The sequence below is a fragment of the Saccopteryx leptura genome, chromosome 11 (assembly GCF_036850995.1).
Source record: "Saccopteryx leptura isolate mSacLep1 chromosome 11, mSacLep1_pri_phased_curated, whole genome shotgun sequence".
NCBI lineage: Eukaryota > Metazoa > Chordata > Mammalia > Chiroptera > Emballonuridae > Saccopteryx > Saccopteryx leptura.
This window is the reverse complement of record NC_089513.1, coordinates 31,512,274-31,533,370: the sequence shown is the minus strand read 5'-3', so window position 1 is coordinate 31,533,370 and position 21,097 is coordinate 31,512,274. Positions and strand designations below refer to the sequence as shown.

Sequence of the window (21,097 nt, the reverse complement as noted above, 5' to 3'; positions counted from 1 at the left end):
AATCAGTGAGAATAGGAGAAAGACAGAGACAGACTCCAGCATGTGCCCTAACTGGGATCCACTGGGCAAGCCCACTAGGTGGATATGCTCTGCCCATCTGGGGTGCTGCTCAGCTACTCAGCAACCTAGCTCTTTGTAACATCTGAGGCAGAGGCCATGGAGCCATCTTCAGCACCCGGGGCCAACTTACTCCAATCGAGCCATGGCTGCAGGAGGGGAAGAGAAAGAAGTGAGAGGATGGATGGGGTGGAGAAGCAGATGAGTGCTTCTCCTGTGTGCCCTGGCCGGGAATCGAACCTGGGACATTCACACGCCAGTTCAACACTCTACCACTGAGCCAATAGGCCAGGGCCAGGAATTTTTTTCTCTACAGTCAAATCCATTTCTTCCTGACCTGTGCAAAAGCCACATTTGCTGTAATGCACACCTTTTCATCTGCATTTTGAATGATCACAGCCCTTCCTGGAAGACCTTGATTTTCTTTGGCTGTTCATGAAGGGACAGGTGGGGGTGTAGGTGGCCTTTGACAGAGTAAGCATCTCTCTCTCTATCCCAGGCCGTGCCCAGGATCCGTTTGGAAAGGGAAAAGAAGCTTCCTAGTGATTACTAAACTGAGCTGATTGAATCCAGCCATGGAAGGAATGAGATTATCTTTGCTTGACAAGAGTCTGTGTGGAGAGCCTGGTGATAACTCTTTACTGGAGAAGGTTAAACGAACAAGGAAATAAGCCTCTGAAAACGTAGGTTGAAGAGGCCTAATCTGACAGGGCAAAAAGGAAGACCCGGCAGAGTGAAGCGGGGGAAGCGTTTTGCAAGGGAGCCCTTTAAGAACAGGCTTTGGAGAGGAGAGGGCAGGCGCGGAGAAAGGGAGTCCTGGCCTAAGTCAGTGCCGTCTCACACCACTAGCTCAGCCAGCTGCCAGTGGTCACACAAGCATTGTATCTGTGTAGAAAAATACTTATTCCTAAGCAAGGTCATGTTTAGGGTTCAGAAACTGATCAGAATTAACACGGGCTGTAGTCATTGTTCGGATATGTCTTGTGGTGCCCCATATCAAGCTGTAATTGACTCTCCTGGTGGAATGGGGCCTCGGTAGGATGGGGAGGGTGAGAGCTAGAGGCTCCCCATGCTCATGAATATGGTGAGAGGAGACATAGACGGTCAGAAAAGAATCTGAAAGCAGAAAGAATTAATGGCTTCTTACAGTCCTTAAATAGGAGAGATTTTTTTTTTTTCCCCAGCCACAAAGAAATGGTCATAGCAGAGGTAGCAGAGCACGGAGGTTAAGAGCTTGGATGCTGGAGTGGATTACCGGGTTTGAATCCTGGCTTCTTAGCTGTGTGGCTCTGGGAGAATTCCTTAACCTCTCTGGGCTTCAGCTCCTCTTCTGTGAATGCAGTAATAGTACCTACCTAAGCAGTTCCTATGAGGATGAAAGGAGTGAAAGTGCTTAGCATGAGAGCACCTGACACAGATTTTGTTAATAGAATAAATGGGTGAGTGCAGGACCCCAGCGGAGTCTGTATTCCCTGGAGAGAGAGCTCCCCAGAAGGCAGAGCCAAGCAAAGAAGAGGGAAGCCTGCCCCTTGCCCTTGGAGAGTGCCCCGCAGAGCTCAGGGATGCCCGGGCACATTCGGGACAGGTATCTGCAGCCTACATGCTTTTTGATCACCTGATACAGCGTGCTTCTCAAAGACATGAAACTCAGTAAGGAATTCAGAGGCAATTATATCACACCTCAGGAATACTCAATTATGGTATTCACATCGCCTCAGAGAAATAATTTCATTCCTGAGGTTTTATTTTTCCAGCCGTGTGGTTCTGGTTTTATAAACATGAGATTAAAAATTGACTAGAGATGAGCTGCCACCAGGAAGTGGCCAGTCTGGACCTGCTGCGTGCAGGCATTTCTCTGCTAGAGGTCTGGGGCCGGGCGGGCGGAGTCGGGGAGGGCGTCACGGCTGCATGCCTATGGCAGGCTCTCCGAAATGGAGCAAATGCAGAGTTGACTGGAGGAGATAGTTTTCTTTGTTTACATTTTTTCAACTATAACAAGTTTTTGTAAAATTGCCTTTGAATCATCAGGGTAAATAATTTTGATAAGGAAATGGGGAGAATAATCATGACGCAAAGATGACGTGACTTTATGTTTGTTAAAACATGGCTGAGACTTAGGTCCACATACGCAGTAGCTCACGTCTATAAGTGAATGAGCAAACCAGCAAATCTCTAGAAAACAAACCCCAATACTGAGTATGTTTTGTTTTGTTTTTCTAGTAAGCTTACATGAATAGACTTCTTAGTCAGTACTGGCATTTTATGAACTTTGATATTATGATTACTGCCCTGCATTTATTGAGGCAGGAACACTGGCTCGAGAGCTAAAGGAGAACGAAATCATATCCATTCATTCATTATTCACTCAACTCATATTTTCTTGCACCTGCCGCATTCTTGATTCTGAGGATACATGGTAAATATGGTCCTCATAAAGCTCCCAGCTTCATGAGACAGTGACACATAAATATTGTAGCAAGTCAGCAGGTATAGCTTTGGAAGAGTGCTTTTGAAGAGAGCAAACAGGGCTGTGTGGTAGACATAATGGGTACAAAGGTGTGCCCTTGAAGAGATCTTGCAGATATGCCCAAGGACATGTGTAGGATTATCTTTACATCACAACAGCAGAGAATTGGGGAAGGCTCAATAAGTCAAACATGAAATAGCCATATGGTGGAAGGCAACCAGCATTAACAAAGGCAGCATATTGAAAGTATCAACAGACTTTACTAGTCACATCAATTTCTCTAGAAAAAGATTGTAGAGTAATATGTCTTTTTTTTTTTTAATCTGGAAATTTAACAGTGGTTACCTCTGGTCAAAGGGGACTTAATTTTATCAGTAGTATTATACTGTTTTCAAAGAAAGTATGGATACTTGTAGTTAAATATTCATGTAAAAGATTCGTTAGAAAAGAGTGGGTTGGGGTGTGGTCCAAGAAGCCTTTTCAAGCATTTAGGCTGAATCCTAAAGGATGGGAAGAGCCGCCTGGGCTGATGGACTGCCATGTTCAATGGCCAACGGAGGAAAGGGCATGATGTACCTGGGTACGACTAGGTGTCTCAAGAGACAAGGTTATGGAGTGTAGAGTGGGACACCGAGGTGGGAGAGAGATGAGATGAGGTTGCACATTCAGCAGGTCAAGTCACACAGAGTCTTGAAAACCGTAGCATGGAGTCTGGTTGTTGCCTGACATGCAATGCTCAGTCATGCGCACCTGAACAGATGGCTGTCTGACTGGTTGGGATCAGATCAGAGGTGAAGGGGGATGGAAACAGAAACACTTGTTGGTTGCTACTGATGCAAAACTATTGAAAAACATTGATAGCTTGGACTAGGGCAGTTGTTCCCAACCCTCTGAAGCACATGGACTAAAATAACTCATGCTCAGTCCAAACCCCCAAATAGTTGAACACAATTTCTGAAGGTAGGATCTAAGTATTTATATTTTCAAATAATATATCACAAGGGTGAGGATCATCAGGTTGGAGATTGCTATTGGCCGTGGAGAGGTGTGGAGACTTTGAGGCATGCATTGGAATGTCAGTAGGACACACACAGGGTATTCCAGGATCACCCTCCTGAACCAGGCTGAGCCCATAAACTGGGACACTGTGGGAACTGTGGAAGTGTGCAGGGAAACGAGGACCTGTGACATGTGTCCAGTTTCCTTGGTCTCTAGATAATTCTGGCCCTTTGCTGCTTTTTTCTCTTCCCATTATCTCCTTTTATGTAATTCATTCTTCATTGGCATCTATACCAGCAGATGGTCAATGAAGCAGAAAGCAAATACTACCCAAGCAAGTCCATGTGGTTACTGTTGGTAATTTGGAGCATGACTTGAGGCTATAGAAAATAGAAAATGAGGTTATTGGGAAGAATCCTGGCTGAAATGTAAGATTCGGGGTTTATCTCTAAATGTCAATTATTTGTACTTTATGACCATATTAAGAGTTGACTGTGGCATGTTGAAGTGCAAAGCATGTAAAAAGGCAATTAGAGTTTTAGACTCAATCTGAGTCACGAGTTAGAAAGATATTACTTTGCACTAAATCTCTGAAACACGCCTGGCTTCCTCGTGGTGGGAGTTGTATTTGATGTCTGCTGCTTAAACACACACATATTATGTCTCATTTCTAATGAGGAGTCCTTCACCTTTTACTATATTTCCCTTGCCATTTGTAAAAAACATAAGACAGAATGTGTGTAAGATGTGCCATTATTTGAAACACTTAGAAATGAGTTTGACTAGACAACACACGTTAGACTAGTGATTGGACAATTTCTAGAGATGGAAGCACTTGTCTAATGTCCACACAATTTTGTTTCTTCATCTATCACAGATCACTAGAGCTGGAGACTCCCATTCTGCTCTTCCACTTTCTTTTATAAGATAAGAGAGCCCCAGGGTCTCAGGATGAAGCCACGCTAGACACAGGGCAGGGCTGTTTTCACCTCTGCAGGCTGCCATCTTGAATTCCCTGTCCGGGACCGTGCTTGGCGTCTGCTGTTTCCAAGAGGTCATAGAGAATTTTAGTCTGCCATCATCCTAGTTTCTCTTCTGTTCTGTGAGACTGCTTAGGGACATTTAAAGCACCTTACTGGTATCTGTGGCTTAGAATAAGGTTTTCCTAAAACATAAAATCAAAGTATATAAAAAGAAATAGTGAGACAGCTCATGGTCCTTAGATTGATTTGTTTTACACATGAATAAATTTGCGACTTGGCTACTAAATGCGGGGTTTTATTTTTTCCTTTTTTTCTATTGATGTTTATACTCTACAGACTAGAATTCCATTATATTAAACTACTCCATGTTTTCAGCAAAAAGAATGTGCTGGATCCATTAGTATTTCATTCTAAAACAAAATAGCAAAATAATGGCTTATGCATTAAGGTTCTGGCTGGTAGTCCAGTTCTTGGGTATATTCAGTATCCAGGGCCTGGACTTTAAATGCCTTCTAAACTTTGCGTGCTACAAGGACAATAAATACTTCCCCGTCTAACTTTGGGTTCTCACCATGGAAACATTGGAGCAACAGCTGGGCTCTGTTAGATGTCTTTTCATTCTCTTGGCTGGCAAAAATCTGGGGAGGGAAACTTTTTTGTCTTTGGTGGATAACAAAACTCTATTTTTGAATGAAATCACTGCTTCAGTTGGTCAGATATGTGGCTTAACTGATTAAGATCACTAATTGGAAAATTTTAAACCTCATCTTGGACCCTTGGTAACCTAAAAAAACCCTCAAATGAACAGAAAGTGTGAGTCACTGTTAGGTTAAGTTCAAACTCCAGTTTAAGTCTCCTCCAACACAGAGTGATGCAGGCAAACCCCAAAGGGGCACTTTCTTTGTCATAAATTTAACAAGAAATATTCTTTTTCATCTCATTATGATCTGTCTTATGCATTTTACAGAACTAAATGGGGCATTTCAGAGGCCTGCATCTTATCTAAACCTTATTGCAGAGCTTTCTAACTAGCTGCCACAGAAAGGTCATACCTGTGTCATAACTGATTCCTCAGGACCACCTGATTCCACCAGGGCCCTGGGCAGGTCTCCTGGGACCACACACAGCTTTGTCCTTTACTCTAGAGGGTGGTGCCAATGGTATCTTGTTGTCTGTACTGTGTGAGAGGAGGGTTGAGAAGCTGAGTTTAGGAGGCTTGCTTAGAAGGACCAAAGCAGCGACGACAGAGTGATAAAACCAGGTTAGATCCTGCTTTGGTTTCATGGGTGCCAGGTAGACCAAGAGTGACAACATCTGCAAATTGCCAATCCAGCTGAGGGGAGGTGGCCTCAGGCTGAAGGTTGTCATTTTTAACTGAAAAGTACCTGGTTATTAACAGTAGATTGGATAAACTAAACCGTGGTGGCCCTGGCCGGTTGGCTCAGCAGTAGAGCATCGGCCTGGCGTGCGGGGGACCCGGGTTCGATTCCCGGCCAGGGCACATAGGAGAAGCGCCCATTTGCTTCTCCACCCCCCCCTCCTTCCTCTCTGTCTCTCTCTTCCCCTCCCGCAGCCAAGGCTCCATTGGAGCAAAGATGGCCCGGGCGCTGGGGATGGCTCCTTGGCCTCTGCCCCAGGCGCTAGAGTGGCTCTGGTCGCGGCAGAGCGACCCCCCGGAGGGGCAGAGCATCGCCCCCTGGTGGGCAGAGCGTCGCCCCTGGTGGGCGTGCCGGGTGGATCCCGGTTGGGCGCATGCGGGAGTCTGTCTAACTGTCTCTCCCCGTTTCCAACTTCAGAAAAATACAAAAATAAATAAATAAACAAAAAAAAATAAACTGTGGTATATTCACACAAGGGCATGCTGTATAGCAATGAAGACAATGGTCTTCAATTGCACATAAAGCATGTGGACAGATCTCACAAATGTAACATTAAACAAAAGAAGCTGGTCATGGTATGATTCCTTTTAGATGGAGAAGAAAAACATGCAAAGTAACCGATGGCGTTTGAAGTAGGGGAGGGAAACCACCAGCAGGGAGCATGAAAGGCACGCTGGTGTTATGGAGGGACCTGCCTTGTGAAGCTTCTATGACAGCTGACCGGCAATGAGACAAAAGAGTTCAAGATCTTGACCAGGCGGAAGTGGTGGGTTAATAAGGACTGAAGGGAAGTGGGAGCTGGTGGACGTTTAGAAAGCAGAGGACAGGCGCCGTGAGATTGCAGAAGAGTTAGGGTGGTTCTCGAGAAGCAGGATGGGAGAGTGGGTGACGGGGGCTTGAGGTTGGGGTAGGAAGTTTGGATGCAGGGTGTAGGCCAGTTCCACATCATGGTGAGGGGGACCCATGTGTGCAGGGCTGAAGTGGAGAAAGGTAAAAGTCACTGCAGTTCAAGAGTTTCAATTCCTTTGTCAAGGCACCTAGAAGCCTACATGGTCTTGGCTAGGTATTTCATGTGGACACTGACATAATTCAGATGTTGACAGGATTCGGAGGCCAAAGAAGGGTAATGAGGCAGTTATTACAGTCTGCCCTTGTTTAGTGCAAGGGCAGAACCCAAGTTAAACTACCCTTGGCAAAAATGAGAATTTATCGTCTTCCATTAGTAAAAAGCCAGAATGGAACTTCAAAAGTACTGGGTCCAGGTTCTAAATTTGTCATGGGGACGGCTTTCCCTGCGCTCTATCTTCACTCTGCTTTTCTTGGGTCAGTTTCACTCACAGACAGTCTTCCTCCACTAGAAGCTACGGAGGCTCCAGACTTAGGGTGGCCTCATAGCTCTGGTTTCTCTGAAGGCACCAGGAGAAACCCCAGGGGTGACTCGGATTGACGCCACCTAGGCCATGAGTCCACCCTTGAAGTGGAGGCACCTCAGCCCTCCCTTCCTTCCCTCTGAATCTCATTCACAGAACGAGGGCATGGTATACAAAAACCACATGCCCCCTCTGGAGGTTGGTGCCACCTGACTAAGAGTGGTGCAGGGAAGAGGTGAGAACCCTGCTTGCTGCAGGAGCTGGGCATCACCAAGCACTCACTGCGTGACTGTGTGTGGAGGAGGAAAACCACACGAGTCCCGCCCAAGGCCAGAAGCTGCTCTGCATCCCGGGTGGGGTGCAAGGCAGTGGCATCCAGCCACGTCAACAACGAAATCTGGCCTGTGCTGGGTTGCTGCCTCTCTACCCCACATTTAAATTTCCCTGTCTCTGAACTGTCTTCCTTTCTCCTAACAGATCGAATGGGCTCTTTTCATTTCATCCAGCTGGAGTTTCTGTGCTTTATCTTCTTGTTCATCTACAATGTTTATCTCGCTTCTCCATCTTGTCTCTGTCTGCATTTCTCTTTTCCTGGCCTCTCTCAGGGAGGAGGAGGAGGAGGAAGAGGAAGAGGAGCAGCCAGTCACGGAACCCAATTCCGAGGAAGAGAGAGAGGACGATGCCCCCTCTCAGGGCAAGGACAGGTATTGAGGACTGGGCCTTCCCAGACCCCCACTAATGAAGAGTCTGCAGACACCAGTCCCCTCCCTTCCTCACCAGCCCCCCCCCCCCCCGGCAAACCTTAACTGACCCTGTACACAGAGCCACAGAGTGATTAGTGTGCAGAAATCTCTGAGCACGTTTTCATTAGAGAGCTGAACTTAAATACTGCCTTCCTAACCAGGCTTTATGGAAAACTCGCCCAATTGGTTTTCTTCCCACTGTTCCTTCCCTTGTTTAGCTCACTCAGATTGACAGGAAAACGTAACCCTTTCAGCACTGTAGTAAAAATAATTATGTGTGTTTCCTTCTTTCTACTAATTTTACCAGTACAGTATTAGCTAAAATGTGTGGGTAACTACTATGTGAATGATGCAAGTTTGTTTTTTATCCAAGTGAACAGGAACACTTTTTATACTCTACGGTACAGCTAAATTTCCGAGTGTTTTTTTCATGCCCAGAACAACTAACACAGCTCTAGGGCCTGTCAGAGAGTTTACTGTTCTTTGTTCCTCCCTCCAACGTGCATTCTTTCTGTCTTCAGGCGATGGTAACACACATAGGTGCCTTGCAGATATTTTTAAATTTTGTAGGCATTTTCCGAAAACAGTGTCTATTTAAAAATAAAAATCGAGCACAGGTAATTTCTGATATTCCTGAATATATCAAAGTTGGTTTCCTCCACTTAATTGATTATGCTACAAATTGACATTTTTACTATTAGTTTTTACACAAATAAGCAAAATCAAAATGATCTTAGAAGAATTGAGGTAAAACCTTTCTCTTATTAACTTCAAAGTCCATGTGATTCTTTGCTGCTGTGGCCTCATTCTCTAGGTCATCAGCACAAACGAAAGTTCTCAAATAGGCTCATTTGATGCACTAAATGCCCACTATACCCAGGGGTCGTGGAATCCTCTCGAAAGTGACAAACTAATGATTGCTCCCCCCACCACCATTTTGGAAATACCTGAGAGGAAGCGGGCAGGGCATGGAGAGAGGGAAGGAATGGTGACAGAGAGGGTGACAGAGGGTGAGCCACGCAGTTCGGAATGAGAGGGCAGAAAGGGTTGGCATTTACTAGAGCTCCTCTCCCAGGCCGAACGTCCTGTGGGGGAATAGTGACTTTTAAGTTAGGGATGCTCTGGGAAGGGAGAAGGTTTAATTGACAGTCCCACCTAAGGAAAAAAAAAAACTAGCCACAGGAAATTGTGTAGACCCTCAATAAATGCAAGGTCATGGCTCCATATGTGCTGAAACATACACATTCGTACCCCTCCATCCCCCTCCACTCCACACACAGACTCTTCAACCACCAGACACACAGTTCAGCACCTATGGGCCAGATGGAGGAATCTGGCCAGAATGGGCACCTCTCAGTGGCACCCCTACTGACACCGTGCTGTCTTTACATAGAATTGTTTGCACAGGTAGATAGGTGGTGGTTATACTTCAGATAGCACCATGACTACATGACTGACTGTTGAAGGTGTTCTTGATTAGAGACTACAGTCAGGTTTTTTAGTTTTAGGAAATAAAGTTGTGCATATTAAACACCAGGGCTAGATCTTGACAGTACCTGAGGTATTTATTAACCTTGATCTGATGTTATTTGTTCTCGGGTATAAACTTATTAGACTTTGAAGTAGAAGGAAAGATTCTGCTTACTTCTGTGGCTGTGGTGTCTTCGATTGCCCCCCTTGCTGCTTGATGGCTGCTTCGTTGTGTGTGCCCACCATGCCTACCCATCCTCCATGCCTGTCATGTATGCCCACCATGCCTACCCATCCTCCATGCCTGCCATGTGTGCCCACCATGCCTACCCATCCTCCATGCCTGCCATATGTGCCCACCATGCCTACCCATCCTCCATGCCTGTCATGTGTGCCCACCATGCCTACCCATCCTCCATGCCTGTCATGTGTGCCCACCATGCCTACCCATCCTCCATGCCTGTCATGTGTGCTCACCATGCCTACCCATCCTCCATGCCTGTCATGTGTGCCCACCATGCCTACCCATCCTCCATGCCTGCCATATGTGCCCACCATGCCTACCCATCCTCCATACCTGTCACGTGTGCCCACCATGCCTACCCATCCTCCATGCCTGTCACGTGTGCCCACCATGCCTACCCATCCTCCATGCCTGCCATGTGTGCCCACCATGCCTACCCATCCTCCATGCCTGTCACGTGTGCCCACCATGCCTACCCATCCTCCATGCCTGTCACGTGTGCCCACCATGCCTACCCATCCTCCGTGCCTGTCACGTGTGCCCACCATGCCTACCCATCCTCCGTGCCTGTCACGTGTGCCCATCATGCCTACCCATCCTCCATGCCTGCTGTGTGTGCCCACCACATATACCCATCCTCCATGCCTGCCGTGTGTGCCCACCATGCCTACCCATCCTCCATGCCTGCCGTGTGTGCCCACCACACATACCCATCCTCCATGCCTGCTGTGTGTGCCCACCACATATACCCATCCTCCATGCCTGCCGTGTGTGCCCACCACACATACCCATCCTCCATGCCTGCCGTGTGTGCCCACCACATATACCCATCCTCCATGCCTGCCGTGTGTGCCCACCACACATACCCATCCTCCATGCCTGCCGTGTGTGCCCACCACACATACCCATCCTCCATGCCTGCCGTGTGTGCCCACCACACATACCCATCCTCCATGCCTGCCGTGTGTGCCCACCACACATACCCATCCTCCATGCCTGCCGTGTGTGCCCACCACACATACCCATCCTCCATCCCTGCCGTGTGTGCCCACCACATATACCCATCCTCCATGCCTGCCGTGTGTGCCCACCACACATACCCATCCTCCATGCCTGCCGTGTGTGCCCACCACACATACCCATCCTCCATGCCTGCCGTGTGTGCCCACCACACATACCCATCCTCCATGCCTGCCGTGTGTGCCCACCACACATACCCATCCTCCATGCCTGCCGTGTGTGCCCACCACACATACCCATCCTCCATGCCTGCCGTGTGTGCCCACCACACATACCCATCCTCCATGCCTGCCGTGTGTGCCCACCACACATACCCATCCTCCATGCCTGCCGTGTGTGCCCACCACACATACCCATCCTCCATGCCTGCCGTGTGTGCCCACCACACGTGCCAGGCCTACACCTAGCACATCAGTGTGGTCTCATCCTCCTACCGGGCCAGGGAAACAGGTACACCACTGCCTGTATTCGGAGATGGTGCTCAGATGTTGAGGTTGGAAGAAACCAGCTCGCCTCCCATTCCCAAATGGGCATGGCCAGGAGTCAAGTTCTCTCTAGGAGAGGGGCTGTGATTTTAAAAAATGCAGTTAACATAAATTCTCATGTTATAAGGGTCTACACCAAAGTATCTACGTGGTCTGCACCCAGTCCTCTGAAGGTGGGTGTGTTTATAGCTGCACCTGGGCAGAAGGGGGCCTGCCCGCAGGACACGTGTCTAGGGCCCAGGGGTGGGGGCCAGGGAAAGTGTGTGCTCCTTGTGCTGGCCCTTCCCCTGGCTCTTTGAATTCCTTATTGGCAGCTCTGTTTCTTCCCTCTTATCCAGGCAGACCTGCCCTAGAGAACGGGCTGAGGGCAGTGAGCCAAGGACAAGGATAGGGCTGTGGGATGTCTTTTCCTCCAGGCTGGCTTTGTAGCAAAGAGGACAGCTGAAGGGCAGGTGCAGAAGAGCCTTTGGGGTTCCATTAAATCCTCTCCCAAGGGCCTCTATGCCCATAGGCCGGTGGGTCTCCCAGAATGGCAAGCCGAGGGCACTGGGCTTCCTGGGCGAACCCAGGCTCTGGTGCTGGTGCTTGTCCTGCAGTTCGAGAAGCACAGCTGGATTTGGAAAGTAGCTGTGACAGCAGTGGGTTTTTACATGTCTTTTTTTTTTCCCTAACCTTCACTCCCTCTCTCCTGAATCTCTTTTCTTTCCCTTCCTCTTCTTCCACTCTTCTCCCTGCTGGGCCGGCAGCGAGGCCAGCCCCGCCCCAGAGCAGAACCCCACCAGACAGGAGACTCCAGCGCTCCCCTCTGCCTCCAGCACCACCTCGCAGGGAAAGCAGCTTCCAGCCAGCGGCCTTGCAGGGGGGAGCCCCTGGGGCAGCGGGTCCTCTGGGCCTGCCCTGCTGCCCCACCCCACCCCTGCCTCAGCCTCTCAGACCTCCTCCACTGCACCCGGCCCCCCGAAGGCCTCGCTGGCGGTAGAAAAGCTGCCCTACGTGCCTCACAGCCCCTTCCACCTCTTCTCCTATGACTTTGAGGACTCGCCCTTATCCACCAAGGAGAAGGAAGCCGAGGCCCAGAAGGAAAGCAGGTAGATCCGGGCCACAAGGAGGCCTGCGTGAGGTTCACCCGGGGAAGGCACCGCAGCCTACTAACTGCATCGCTTGGTTTGCCTCCCGGTTTGTGTGGATCCCAGTTAGAGCAGAGTGCAGTTGTGGTGAGAACTAACTCACCAACCCCCGACTAAATACTAACTTACCAGTAGTTAGGCCAGGGGCACAAGAAAACTGTCATTTGCTTGAATTAAAGGATTCTTTTGTTATAATACAATTACTAAACATGGACTTTAAATGTAAGGTTTTAGAAATATGCACAGTCTGACATATCTCTGAGATATGTCAGATATGTTTTGCATGAGATGAGCGGACCATCTCGTGCTCATCTCTCTGGCGCAGGGTCTCTCTTGACTAGCAGAATTCAGCAACCTGCTTAGCTGCCTTGCCATGCGGCATTCTAAGTGGGGCGTTTCTTCCTCTAACAGTTGCTCTGATTCTCTGCATTCGAGCTCGTATTCTGCCTCTGAGCCTTACAACTTCCGGTCTTTCTCTTCCAATAGGTGGGTGCCTTTATTTCCTTTCCCTTTTCAGTAGCTTTCTGTTTTTATTCTACTGTATGTATTTTTCCTTTCAAAGAGGGCTCATCGCTTCCCACAAGATGGCCAGCAATTGCAGTTTGAATCACTTCATGGACATTAATGCTATTATGTGAACACTTCAATAACTCATAAAATTGGAGAGGAAGGCAGGGGAAGGGAGGTGTGCAAATCAAAACTGCACAGGGAATTATCAGCAGTGCTTGTCTGCCCTTGACTAGTGCCTGGATGACAAACTTCTGCACAGTGGGGGATGGGGACCAGAGGGTTGTGTATTTGGAGCAATCAGCTGTCCAAAATCAATAACTGATAACACACATGGCCACTCCTAACTTCTGGTAATAATAATTGCTAGCATTTATTATAAGCCAGACCTGTACTTTCCACAAATTAGTGCTTTAAAAGTATCACTTGATCCTTAAGAGGTAGGTTCTATTACTTGCCCTTCTTTGTGAAAGAGGAAACCGAGGCACAGAGAGGCTAAGGAGGTAGGGAGTGGTTTCCACCCCAGGCACCTGCTCCACAGTCGGGTCCTGACCTGTACGGTGTATAACCCTCTCTCTTAGGCAGTTTGTCACTCTCCTGCGTGGACTCAAGTACACAATAGCTCCTAACCCGGCCCCTAACCCTGGCTGCTCCCTGCCAGGGCTCGTTCAGGCAAGTCCTGCTCAATAAGACTTTTTTGTTAGTCTTCCTGGGGGACCCTCAGCTGGGGTGCCAAGGAAGAAGTCACACCTCACTCTTGGTGAAGCCTTCCAGGAATTCCTTCACACCACGAAACAACCCACCACTATGGGTGTCAGCCATTCCATCGGATGAATGGAAGAATTCATCTAGAACTGCGGTCATCAACCCTTTTTGCTTACGAACAGCTTAAAAGATGATGAAAACTTCTCTCAAAGTTTCAAGTGGCCTGTCTAGTTTTTTTTTTTTTTTTAATCATAAACTTAAGTAATTGTAAAGGCTGTAATTTGTCTATGGTATATGTGCTTTTAATTTATTTTTGTCAAAACCTTGGGGATTGAACTGATTTAATAATGGGAAACACCTCCAGATGCTTAACTGACAAAGCCAGTCCTCAGTCACATGAGACCGTCAGGAACAGTCTGACTTCATGTTTCAGTTCAGATACATTAGTATGCATCTCACTTCTGGGGTCTGACTGGCAGGCAGCTGGGTGGTGACAGAGACAGTGTCTGAGACCTGGCTCTGAGTGTGTCCCTGGGTAAGGAAAGCACCGCCTTCTCCCTCCACAGCGTTGCTTAAGGAATTGCCCCAGGCATGCTGCTTTCCTATCACAGTCCTTCTCCCCCCCCCCTCCCCCGCAAGCACCCTGGAGGTCTTACAGCTCAAAGTGGTATCCCACACAGATTCTGCCTGGGTGAAACTGTTTCTTACCCCTGCCCCCCTGTAAGTGAGAGGCAGTTGTGGAAGGGGAAGCGGAACAAGAGAATCGGGGTCCCTAGGATGGCTGTGGGCAGATCCATTTTAAGAAAGAGCCAATGTGGAACTTGAGGATCTGAAAATTCATGTCCTTGTATACCCCCAGGAGTCTGTGAACTCCAGCTGGAACACCTCCAAACGACAAGCTCTCTACCTGTTTTTCCCAGATTTAAAGCTCTGGCATTGCTGTGATCTTTCCCACAATTTTTGAGGATCGCCTCTATCATGGTTCTTATGCCCTTTATGTGCAAGTTAGGAGTGGTGCATGTCATTGAAGTTCAAATATCTTGATAACCTCATCTTTCCAGCAGGGTGGCGTTAGCTCCTGATGGCAATCCAGAGCTTTCTGGTGATGGGCTCACAGCCGCTGATGGGCCTTTCCTGGGACCCAGTTCCTCAAACTTGGTCTCCAAGTGTCACAACCACTTCCAGCCCTTGGGGGGTGGGAGCAGTAGAGACCTATAAATTGCTGAAATGTATATACATGGAAATTGTGAAAAGCAGCGAACATGTTTGTGAATGAGGATTGATTTAGATTTAACTGAGAAAAGTTTACGGTTTTAAATATTTGCTACACTTTTCAATTCTGTCTAAATATTGTTTGTTCTCATTAATTTTCTGATGGTAACTTGCTGTGGTTTTTATGGGTCTGTCCGGTGACAGATTTGACTGATCAGGGGATGATCGCAATTAAATGGCTTATACTAGAGACCAACCAGTTAGTCATTAAAAAATATTTAAAAGAAAACAACAACTGGGTAATGAATTGCATGATCCACTCAATTCCTCTGAAACTGAGAAGCAAAACTAGACTGGGAGGTATTTGAATTAACTGCTCAGCCATTATAAAAACCAAAGGAGGGAAAAACGCGTTATGCTTGTCTTACTTCCATAACATCATGCAAATGTAATTTTAGTAAACTAACCCCGTTGAGACATTCTCCTGGGTGCCCACTTTTGGTCGGAAGGGAACTGCACCGGTTGTATAGAATAGTGATGGTTGTATGGAATAGCGATGGTCAGAAGGGAACCGCGCTGGTTGTATAGAATAGCGATGGTCGGAAGGGAACCGCGCTGGTTGTATAGAATAGCGATGGTCGGAAGGGAACCGCGCTGGTTGTATAGAATAGCGATGGTCGGAAGGGAACTGCGCTGGTTGTATAGAATAGCGATGGTCGGAAGGGAACTGCGCTGGTTGTATAGAATAGCGATGGTCGGAAGGGAACTGCGCTGGTTGTATAGAATAGCGATGGTTGTATAGAATAGCGATGGTCGGAAGGGAACCGCGCTGGTTGTATAGAATAGCGATGGTCAGAAGGGAACCGCGCTGGTTGTATAGAATAGCGATGGTCGGAAGGGAACTGCGCTGGTTGTATAGAATAGCGATGGTCGGAAGGGAACTGCGCTGGTTGTATAGAATAGCGATGGTCGGAAGGGAACTGCGCTGGTTGTATAGAATAGCGATGGTTGTATAGAATAGCGATGGTCGGAAGGGAACCGCGCTGGTTGTATAGAATAGCGATGGTCAGAAGGGAACCGCGCTGGTTGTATAGAATAGCGATGGTCGGAAGGGAACTGCGCTGGTTGTATAGAATAGCGATGGTCGGAAGGGAACTGCGCTGGTTGTATAGAATAGCGATGGTTGTATAGAATAGCGATGGTCGGAAGGGAACCGCGCTGGTTGTATAGAATAGCGATGGTCGGAAGGGAACTGCGCTGGTTGTATAGAATAGCGATGGTTGTATAGAATAGCGATGGTCGGAAGGGAACCGCGCTGGTTGTATAGAATAGCGATGGTTGTATAGAATAGCGATGGTCGGAAGGGAACCGCGCTGGTTGTATAGAATAGCGAGCTGAGAGTCCAGGCAGCTGTGCACAGCGCTAGGGGCAGCCAGGCAGCGCTGTCTCCCGGCCACTCAGCGCCCACTGGGGTCTCCTCCCCTCCCCACCACAGAGCTTCTGCCTCCTTCTCTCCCTCTTCACGCCCAGGAGCTTTTTTCTTCCTTCTCTGCGGCTTCCTTTGTTGTTCTCATCCTTTGCTTTTTCTGCCTTCTCCATGGCCTGTGGTTGGGGCATCTCCTTGTAAAACCAAACCAATACTCAGAGACGCAGTTAACCTGCTGGATGTGCAGAGTGTTGGGTTCTTAAGGAGGAGGGAACACAAATGCCAGAAACCACGCTGATGGGCCTTTCCTGGGACCCAGGAAAAGGTGGTGTGTTCACGGAGGGGGCTGGTGGAGTAATGTGTGATATGAGTCCCCGTCGCCTGGTGGGGCACCTGGTCCTGAGCACAGGCCACACATGCAGTACCGACTAAACAGTAAGGGAAACAGCCCAGCACACGAGACTTAATAACGCAGGATAGATTAGGGGAAATGTAAATATTTTCTTTCTCGTTATGATAGTGTAACTTGTTAAGGAAAACTGACATTTTATCTCTATTTCACTTTTTGAAATAGATTTTTTAAATGTTTTTTTCTACACATAATGTTTGACTTTCAAGAATATTTGCATACAATTATAATCAAACTTGGTGTAGATTATATCCTAATATTTTAATTCAGCATATACCATATATATGACCTTTTCCATATTATCACTTAAAAATTGGCAGTAATTTCTTATGGTTGCATAATATTCCATTGTGAATACTATATCATATTTTCTCACCCATTCTTACATTGTTAGCTGGTTGGGTAGTTTCCAATTTTTCACTGTGATCTCAATAATGCTACAGTGAATGGCTTTCCGCATGACATTTTCTGTATATAAATAACCATAAGGTTATGATAACTTCCCAAAAGTAGACTGACTCTGTCAAAGGATATCTACATTTTGAGGTCAGATTGCTTCTCAGAATGATTAGTACTGACTTCTGTTGACAGGAGTTTGGACTGTATTCACCGTACACAGGAATGTCTTTGTGCACTTATATCATCGTGACCCTTGAGGTCCCATTTACCCAAACAATGTCCCTAACCAGCTGAGGGGAAGGAGTCAGCCCTTTCCTGTGGTTGAGTAGATTGAGAGGCAGAGTTCTCTGAAGCTTGTTATTTGTAATTAATCATGAGTGTCCACCCCCCCAGGCCAGGGCTTCACATGATGATTTGTTTTCTGAGAAATCACTGAGTGATGATGGCTACATATAAATTGCTAAAGGACATCTATTCTGAAAAACAAAGAAAACTGGAATTTTACAAACCTTGAAACTTGCCAGAGATGCCTGGGAAATGTGTATAAAAGCTCGTTTGAACCCAGTGTCTGTAACTTTGGTTCCAGGGAAGTATTGAATGAAAACGTGGCACGTGCACCTCTCTGCCACAGGCGAACCCAGAGAGCCTGGTGGCGTTTCACTCGTGGTCGCCAGCTGCACGGCGAGACTAGAGTTAATGAATAAAATTGATTCAGAAATACCTAAAGCAGAATTTGTAAGATGTTTCTTTAGCCAAACATCTGGCACTTTTCTACAAATCTTGGATGGATTTAATGCTAATTGTATCACCAGAAGAGGCAAGAAAACCCTTTAGGATTCAAATGAAAATAATTTGGGTTATAATTTATGTTCATTATTTTAAAAGTCAGGAAATATGAATGTCTTATTTAAACCCTTTGTCAGAAACCCTGCTGCCCAATGGTTTTAGACTTTGGGAAACTTCTCTACTGAAAAATAATCAAAACAGGGTAGTTAGTGAATTTCTCTAAGTTAGTGCAATCACTAATGATGCCAGCATTTCCAGACCTGTTTTTCTTGCAAAAAATTAAGATGATTTGCTGTTTCTTATTTAGTGACTTGTATTCATTTCTTTGTCTCCTCTGTCCCCCTACTTAATCCTCTGCACACTTTAGATACAACAGCTTTGGCAACCACTCGTACCAATCTTCAAGACCGTCATCTGGATCCCTGGTGCCCACCACCTCCACGTCCTCCCTTTCATCCCCACAGGAGGCCAGGCTGGAAAGGTGGGTTTTATAAGGAGCATTCTGACAGCTTCACTGTCCTCAGGTAAAAGGGATCCCTTTGATTAAGAGTCCCTAATGGAAAAAGTATAAATAAAAGTATAATCTGAAGTATTTTGCTTTACAGAATGTAGTCTAAAGAAAAGATTGTTGTTTTTTTTTCTTTCACCCTATTTAGTAAGAAAATGTTTTTGAAAGATACATTGTTATTATTGTCTCATCTCGCTACCTGCTTTCAATAGAAAGGATAAAAATATTCACCAACACATTTAAATGTAAATATTTTAATTCGACCCCCAGAAACTTGTAGATCTGGTGTAGGTTCTGCAATCTGTCTTAAACACATCAGTTTTCACCTCTGAATGATTAAGTCTGTGTAAATCAGTAGGTAGTGGGCCCATTAAGGTACAGTATAATTAACCCAGGACCTACCAGAAGAGAAAAGAATTGTATGGGCCTCTGGAAGGAATTTAACTTGGCAAGAGTATTAGACCACCAGAATTCACTTACTATTACTTTTAGAAGTGAGTGATTGCACAAGGATGTGTTTACAAGGGAAAGGTAAGACCTGTAATTTTAGAACAATTAAAAACAGTTACCCTTATATGGCAAGAGTGCTGAGTTAGAGAACACTGGCTAGGGTTCCAACTCACTGGCAAGTTATTTTATCCCAGAGGGTAAAATGCCAAGTATGCCAACCCGTACCTTAGAAGGTGGTGTTGATGAACAGATGCAAAGACACATTGAAACTCTGTGTGGACCCCACAGTGCGGCTCCTGTGGGAAGTGACAATGTGCGATGATGCAGTATAATGTCCAGCAACTCGTACTTGGTCAGAAATCTAGACATGAGCAATTCCCAGGGGTCATTTGCCTCAAATCCTGAATTTAAAACAAATTTGACCTGTGTCTCCTTCTCTTCTTGACCTGGCTGAGTGTCTCCTGGGGGTGGGGGGGTAATGAGGAAGAGTGGGGCTGGATCCAGAGCCTGAGGAAGGAAGTTAGTCTTCACCCGGAGACCACAGGCTGTTCAGGTTTGAAAACAGCTGGTGATGTCCTGTCTAACATATCAATGAATGAAACCTAGAGGGTGAAGCTGCAGGGACAGGGGACACCAGAAACTGCCTCCAATTCCAAGAAAGATGACCATGTCCAAGAAGGCCAGTGACCCGAGGACTCGAGGGGAGAAGCGGGTTTGGGCACTTGACTGCGGCCAGGGGGCAGCAGCAGGGGAAGCGGAGCGAGTGAAGGCTCAGGCCTGCATGTGGACGTCAGAAGCAAAGAGCTAAGATAGAAGGTGCTGGAAGAAAAGCACATGGAGGGTGGAGATGTTCAGCTTGGGGCATGCGAGGCCTGAGGAGTCTGAATGACACCAAGAGAGACGCGGACCCAGCGGTCCCGCCTGAAGAAGGCTCGGGTGCCTCGCCCGCGGGGAGCCGTGCTCTGAGACTGTTCAATGGGGAATGGCAGTGGCAGGAGCCTTTACTAAGCCACCCGTTCCCTCTTACAGTGCATTTCTGCCACAGGACATTGATCACCTTTGCCATCCCTGTATCCACTAGTGAGTAACATCGCTTCAAAGAGTCTATTGCTACTTTCCGTGTGCATGGTTTTTTTTCAACCATCACTGTCTGTGCCCTTGCAAACCCATGTGATGAATCATGGGAAACATTAGGTGTGCAGTTTCATTATCGAGACCAGGGAGCCACCAGGCCTGACTGCGTCACCCCTTCCTGCTAGCTATGTTTTGTGACTGTAAAAAAAAAAAAAAAAAAAGAAAAAGAAAAACAAGAGGTATCCCCAACTCCAAACCTTATTTGCACTCCATTTCCCAAGCATATTATGCCGGGTACATTTATGGTAATATGTGCCTTAGTACACTTTACTTTTATTTTTTCTTTTTCATTTTTGACAACTGAACCCAGAATCTATATTCACCTTGGCAAATATTATATTCTGCCCTATTAAGATATATGATTGTTTTTACTGAGCTATGTACTTTAGCAGAATGTGTAATGTTTACTGTTGAAATGTTTCACATATCCATATTTTATTGAAACAAAAAACTTTTCTTCTTAGGAAAGACATTGAACTATTGCGAGCAACAGTTGCATTTTTGTGGGTAAAACCCCCTCGTCTGTCGGCGAACCCCTGACCATTAAACAGTGTGCTGGGGCCCCCGTGCAGTACTCGGGAGCTCTAGAACTTCATGCTCTGGATCTGGAAACAGATTTCACTTCTCAGAAGTTGTAGGAAAATCAGGCCAATTAAAACATCCCTTCGGGCAGGTGGGCCACTTAGGACATTACTACTGAACATCAGTGTGAACTTCAGAGTTTTCCATAGTTTCCTCAGGCACATTCATTCGTGTGTTGGATGTTAATAAAACTGGGAATGATAAATTGACCTAGAAAGGAAAAACTGAAGAAACAGTGTACAAAATTAAGTCAAAACAAGGGAATTAAGAAGAATCCATCCCCACATCTCCTATTACAGCTCCGTGTATAGGGCTCTCTCTTAGGAACAGAGTGTAGCGTTAATGCTCATGACACTGGAACTTGAATTGTGCCAAAACAAAATAGGAATGCCGGAGTTATTTGCAAAGGCCCTCAGGGTTACAAGATGCGACTGTTGTGAAAGCAGGCTTTTAAAGTGCTTCGATTTGAAAAATGTACTTTTTGAGTGGAAAAGTTCTAAATATTTTAATGTTAAGGGAGAACATAATTACAGGACTTGTTGAGCCATTCAGGTTCAAGTGTTCAAATGAAACATAAACAAGCAAACAGCAATCACACCACATGAATCTGTGGCTCTGGGAAGTTGGGCAAGGCG

The 21,097-nt window shown here is 46.7% G+C and overlaps 1 protein-coding gene across 12 annotated transcripts in view; it reads left to right on the top strand.

Moving 5' to 3' along the window:
• The window catches only part of FHOD3 (formin homology 2 domain containing 3), a 488,187-nt gene that overhangs the window by 345,384 nt on the left and 121,706 nt on the right, over window positions 1-21,097 (top strand). For 6 of the 12 annotated variants that reach the window (XM_066352674.1, XM_066352672.1, XM_066352673.1 and 3 more), the window contains 4 exons: window positions 7,861-7,959; window positions 11,964-12,305; window positions 12,756-12,830; window positions 18,156-18,269. In XM_066352674.1, the coding sequence (XP_066208771.1) occupies window positions 7,861-7,959; window positions 11,964-12,305; window positions 12,756-12,830; window positions 18,156-18,269 (630 nt within the window). The remainder of the gene's footprint in view (window positions 1-7,860; window positions 7,960-11,963; window positions 12,306-12,755; window positions 12,831-18,155; window positions 18,270-21,097) is intronic. The other 6 variants (XM_066352679.1, XM_066352680.1, XM_066352678.1 and 3 more) reach the window with 3 other exon arrangements.